Genomic DNA, 5,377 nt, shown 5'->3' with positions numbered 1-5,377 from the left:
CAAGTATAATCTGCCAACAACCAGAAACTAAACCAACTTCTTTGCTATATAAGTTGAAATTCAAATTCAAAATATTCAAAATCAAACAAAAAACACAAACCAACAAAATGGCGAGAACCATCAATTTGTCTCTCATATTATTATTTATTTCTTGTATTCCAAATCTAACCACAAGCTATTCGCTCTCCACAAAATCTCGATGGATCGTGGACGAGAAAGGGCAAAGGGTGAAGTTAGCCTGTGTAAACTGGCCAGCTCATCTCCAGCCCGCAGTGGCTGAAGGGCTAAGCAAACAACCATTAGACTCTATCTCCAAGAAGATTGTCTCGATGGGATTTAACTGCGTTAGGCTCACTTGGCCTCTTGATTTGATGACAAATGACACATTGGCTCTTAAAATCACGGTCAAACAGTCTTTTGAAAGTTTGAACTTGTTTGATGATGTTCTTGGGATTCAAACTCATAACCCCAAAATCCTTAACCTTCCCATATTCAATGCATTCCAGGTAACATTTTAATGGTATATCATTGGTCTAGTCGATCCAATAACAAAAATTAACCAAAATTTACAAAACAAAAGAAAATGTACTTATTCCAAAATAATGTATCTTCTTATAAAGATATATTTGTTTTAACTTTATTTTGTTACCAGGAAGTGGTTTCAAACCTAGGACAAAATGGGTTGATGGTGGTACTAGACAACCATTTGACGTATCCAGGTTGGTGTTGTAGCGACAACGACCTCGACGCTTTCTTCGGCTACCCTAACTTCGATCCCGTTGTTTGGGCCAAGGGTCTGAGCAAGATGGCTACTCTTTTCCGAAATGTGACTAATGTCATTGGCATGAGCCTTAGGAACGAGCCACGTGGTACTAGAGACTACCCTGACCTCTGGTTCAGGTACGCATTTCAAATCATTACCAATTAATGTTTATTTCGTTTCGAATATAATAACCAGGTACTTACAGCATGAAAAATATTTGAATTCCTATTTTTTCGTGCGAATATCTTCGTGATTATTACTAAAAATATATATAAGAACATATGTCCACACATATCGACGCGAAAATGTTTGGATTCACCTTTTGTTTTGACTTTTCCTTTCATTTGTATTATTGTTTTAAAGTATTATTTTATTTTTGGCTATAAATTCACTGACTAATGGAAACTCATATAAAGTTATGTAAGTAGAAATTAGGGTTCACATTCTGACATTCATTGTCAAAATTTCCACGTATATAAGAAAATAAGTACATGCATGCATACTAAACTGTTAATGGTTTACGTGAAGGTTCATGCCAAAAGGAGCAGAAGCAGTGCACGCCGCAAACCCCGAAGTATTAGTCATCCTCTCTGGCATAGACTTCGACACAAACCTCTCTTTCCTTCGTGACCGCTTCTTCAATGTCAGTTTTACCGATAAACTCGTCTTTGAGCAACATTGGTACAGCTTCTCCGACGGCGGTGACACGTGGGTAAAACACAACTCCAACGATATTTGCGCCAAAATCATCGAGAAAGTCACAAATAACGGAGGATTCTTGCTCGACAGAGGCTTTCCTTTGATCTTGAGTGAGTTTGGGACTGACGAGAGAGGCGTTGACATCAGCGGAAACCGGTATATGAATTGTTTGGTGGCTTGGGCCGCGGAGAAGGATTTGGATTGGGCGGTTTGGGCATTAACCGGTGATTATTATCTGAGAACCGGTACAAAACATATGGTTGAGACTTATGGTGTCTTGGATGCTACTTGGAAAAACGTCAGAAACTCTACTTACTTGCAGAAACTCTCCGGAATTCAACATCCATTTAGAGGTCAGATTCTTTTTTTATAATATATAAATCTATATGTTTAGGATTCAATCTGACATCATTTATAATATGCAGGACCCGGTTTACAAGACAAAAAGCTTCTCTTCCACCCACACACAGGCTTATGCGTCACCAATAACCACTCAGGCAATATACCCACACTTCGACTAGAACAATGCACTAAATCGGAGTCATCAACCTTTAATCCCAAAGAAGGCGTTCTTTGGATCAATAAAATGTGCATCGAAACTCCAGATGTTGCTGGAGAAAAGGTGAAGCTTGGAGTTGGCACTAAGTGCTCCAACTTAGGACAAATCTCGGCTACTAAGATGCATTTGTCGTTTAAGACAAATAAGGGTGTGTTGCTATGTCTTGATGTGGATGAAGGTAACAACAGCATTGTCGCTAACCCTTGCAAGTGTTTGACCAAGGATGCTTCGTGTGATCCAGCGAGCCAGTGGTTCAAAGTTCTTTAAATTCTATATATTTTCTATGTCTTTATTATGAATAAAATATTTGTAACCAAGACTACGGTCGAACATATACATCACTAAAATTCAATAATAAGATTTCATGATTTGAACAAAAGAAATGGAGTAAGCTTATACGATATATTTTACATTGACGTTATAAATAGAATTGTATTGGTTGTAGTATGTGTTATACACACGTTCGCACGCTGTGAGGAAATGCAAGGTCCATTTGTTTGATAAATTGACACATTTCTCAAAACATGATTAGTTTGTTAATTATATCTCTGCAATGGCTATACCCCTAGTTCTTCCTACATAATTGAACTAGTTTTATCAATAACCTGCCCCAGATATTACCTTAACAAATGATATATGCGTGGGGCATATGCTTGTGGTATATACTGTATACTTAACAACATGAGATTCCTCGTTATAGTTCGTATAACACAAAATAATATAATATAGTTTGTTAACTTTGATTTGGCAAGAGAGATTTATTTGTTTTTTTGGTTAAAACTATCTATATATATCCATCTATGGTTCAAGACGGGATCAAGACATCCCAACCAAAACAGCTTCAAGAGAAAGAAAAAACTAAAAAAAAATTGTCTTCAATCAACAAAAATGCGTCCATTAGGCCCAGTGTTCCCAAATTTTGGGTGGGTGTCGAAGGAAGAGTACGAGAGAGACAACCTCGTCGAAGATGACCATAGTAACTGCACGTCTCCTGATTCCAGCTTAGGGGTTTCTGAATCGTCTGAGGGAAATAGAATAAACAACAATTCTGCCGTGATCAAGAAGCTTATTCACAATGCTAATGAGCGTAACCGTCGCAAGAAAACCAACTCTTTGTTCTCAACTCTTCGTTCATGTCTTCCAGGCTCTGATGAGAACGTAAGCAGCTTACTCTGATATGTCATCTGAATACGTTTCATATCAAAACCAATTAGCAATAGTTAGTCTGCTTATTCGATTTGTTACTATTTCGAAGAATAATATATGTTATCAACCCCTTTACTTTTCTTTTTGCATTATATTTTAGCTAAGTAATCCTCGGACGATTTCGCGGAGCATGCAGTACATACCGGAGTTGAAAGAGCAAGTGAAGAAGCTAACACAAAAGAAGGAAGACATCTTGGTGCGAATATCGGGTCAAAGAGGAAGTTACGTTATGCCGCAGCCAAAGGTAGCTTCTAGTTATGTCTCCACCGTTTTTGCGACTGAGCTTACAGACACCGAAGTCATGGTTCAAATCTCATCGTCCAAGAATCATAATTTTTCGATATATAATGTGTTGAGTGGATTAGAAGAAGATGGGTTTGTTCTCGTGGATGTTTCATCTTCGAGTTGTTGGGGAGAACGACTCTTCTATACTTTGCATCTTCAAGTGGATAAGGTTGATAGTTACAAGCTAATTTGCGAAGACTTAAGTCGAAGGGTTTTGTTCTTGTTTGAGAAATGTGGAAAACTCGTTTAAATAATAACTTGTTCTTGTTTTGTTTGTGATGTGTCGTCTTTTTGTATAAGATAATCTGTCATTTTTGATTAATGTTTTGCAACGCTTAATGCGTTGTCGACTTGCAGTCGAGTTGATTCTGTTTCTTTTAGTAGAAGCAATGATCGATTACCAATAAACTTACCACTACGTTCGTATTACGTACAGATCTACACCTTTTTTTGTCAACCATCTACACTTAAATTTAATAATATCAGTTAAAATGTATGTAAATATTTTTCTGGTGGCAAAATCTTGATTATTCCTTCTATTCTTTTTGTTTATATGTCTTTTCTAAATAAAACAAATATAAAAGAGTTAAGTTGAGTTTTGGTCTATAAGATATTTCCAATAGTTTACTTCAGTTTTCTTTTAAAATAAAATAAACTCAAAATAAGTTTGAATTTATTCCAATGGTTCCCCTCATTTTCCCTCAAAAAACATATTTCAAATATATTATATTATTATTATTTATTATTAATTCCAAAATGCTTATTATTTTATAGAACAAAATTTTTATCCAAGTAGAGTTTCATTTGAATTAAATCTTCATTATATACATACATTTAGTTTCTAAGAAAATAAAATAATTTATATAAATTTATAATTATATTACCAAAGTATCAATAATTTCTCTAAAGTATAAAACATAAATTTTGAACCTTTTACATATAAAAAAGTTATATAAAATTTTAAGAAACTAATTTATAAATTAAATAAAATTATGTTATTTTGAAGAAAAACATTAAAATGAGAGAAAATCTTTTCTAATGATATATCATTTTGAAAAGAATAATGAGATTTTGAATAATGTTCCTTCAAATTTAGGAGAGATGGTCTTAATAAATAGACTGAGAAAATACAAAAGTGTGCTTAGAAGATTCGGTAATGAATTGACACAGTTATTACTAATAATAATAGATGGTCCTGCCATTTAGAGACTGAATTACGAATCATTAAGTACATGACTAGTGAGAAGCCGTTTGATTGGTTATCCATTGATCTTGGATATATATTGGTAAAGGAAAACGCATTAGGCAGATTGCAAATCTAACCAAAAAATATTAATGGTTCTGTATTTATTACCGCCACTTGAATATTACTATAATTTGGTTTTTCTTAGTGAAATACAAAATGGAACAAAAAAGGGTTTAGACTTAGAGAGGTTTGGTTTCTTTTGGCTTGGTTTAAACGGGTAAGAATAATTTACAGGATGATAGCTGTACCTTTCAGAGTAAATCAGAGAATATTTTAAAGTGTTAATTTGACATCTTGCACACTAACTGAATGATTAAAATTCATTTATACATTTAATAACTACAACTAATAATGATTATCAAAGACAATTAATAATAGTAGTAATCAAAGTCAAAATACGAAATTTTTGATAAAATAGTATTGAATTTTGAGAATACACTTTTTTAGTAACAACAAAAATTGTTAAAATGACAGTTTTTATGAAAATGAGGTAGCATAATAATGGCTTTGTTGTGTTAAGTAATGAGGCTGTATTTATTTAAGAAATATATTAATTTTCAAAATTCTTATGTATAGGCTTAGACCATGAAGAGTGGCTTATGTATAGGGATTACAATTA

The 5,377-nt window shown here is 33.9% G+C and overlaps 2 protein-coding genes across 2 annotated transcripts; both read left to right on the top strand.

The window, feature by feature from the left end:
• On the top strand, window positions 1-2,390 carry LOC108858203 (glycosyl hydrolase 5 family protein-like). The gene is made up of 4 exons (XM_057010787.1): window positions 1-506; window positions 653-900; window positions 1,292-1,815; window positions 1,888-2,390. The coding sequence occupies exons 1-4, from the start codon at window positions 108-110 to the stop codon at window positions 2,286-2,288; spliced, it is 1,572 nt and encodes a 523-aa protein (XP_056866767.1). The 5' UTR covers window positions 1-107; the 3' UTR covers window positions 2,289-2,390.
• Window positions 2,391-2,725: 335 nt separating this feature from the next.
• LOC130512657 (transcription factor ORG3-like) lies at window positions 2,726-3,807 on the top strand. Its single transcript, XM_057010865.1, has 2 exons — window positions 2,726-3,179; window positions 3,328-3,807. The coding sequence occupies exons 1-2, from the start codon at window positions 2,910-2,912 to the stop codon at window positions 3,760-3,762; spliced, it is 705 nt and encodes a 234-aa protein (XP_056866845.1). The 5' UTR covers window positions 2,726-2,909; the 3' UTR covers window positions 3,763-3,807.
• The last annotated feature ends 1,570 nt before the right edge of the window (window positions 3,808-5,377 follow it).

The sequence above is a fragment of the Raphanus sativus genome, chromosome 5 (genome assembly GCF_000801105.2).
Source record: "Raphanus sativus cultivar WK10039 chromosome 5, ASM80110v3, whole genome shotgun sequence".
Classification (NCBI taxonomy): Eukaryota; Viridiplantae; Streptophyta; class Magnoliopsida; order Brassicales; family Brassicaceae; genus Raphanus; species Raphanus sativus.
Note: the sequence above shows the minus strand (reverse complement) of the source record. Positions and strands in the feature narration are given on the sequence as shown.

Bases quoted from the DNA above. Each gene is read 5' to 3' on its own strand.
- LOC108858203 (XM_057010787.1), top strand. From the start codon at position 108: ATGGCGAGAACCATCAATTTGTCTCTCATATTATTATTTATTTCTTGT. The intron at 507-652 runs GTAACATTTTAA...TTTTGTTACCAG, and splicing joins CCATATTCAATGCATTCCAG to GAAGTGGTTTCAAACCTAGG. The intron at 1,816-1,887 runs GTCAGATTCTTT...TATAATATGCAG, and splicing joins AATTCAACATCCATTTAGAG to GACCCGGTTTACAAGACAAA.
- LOC130512657 (XM_057010865.1), top strand. From the start codon at position 2,910: ATGCGTCCATTAGGCCCAGTGTTCCCAAATTTTGGGTGGGTGTCGAAG. The intron at 3,180-3,327 runs GTAAGCAGCTTA...ATTATATTTTAG, and splicing joins TTCCAGGCTCTGATGAGAAC to CTAAGTAATCCTCGGACGAT.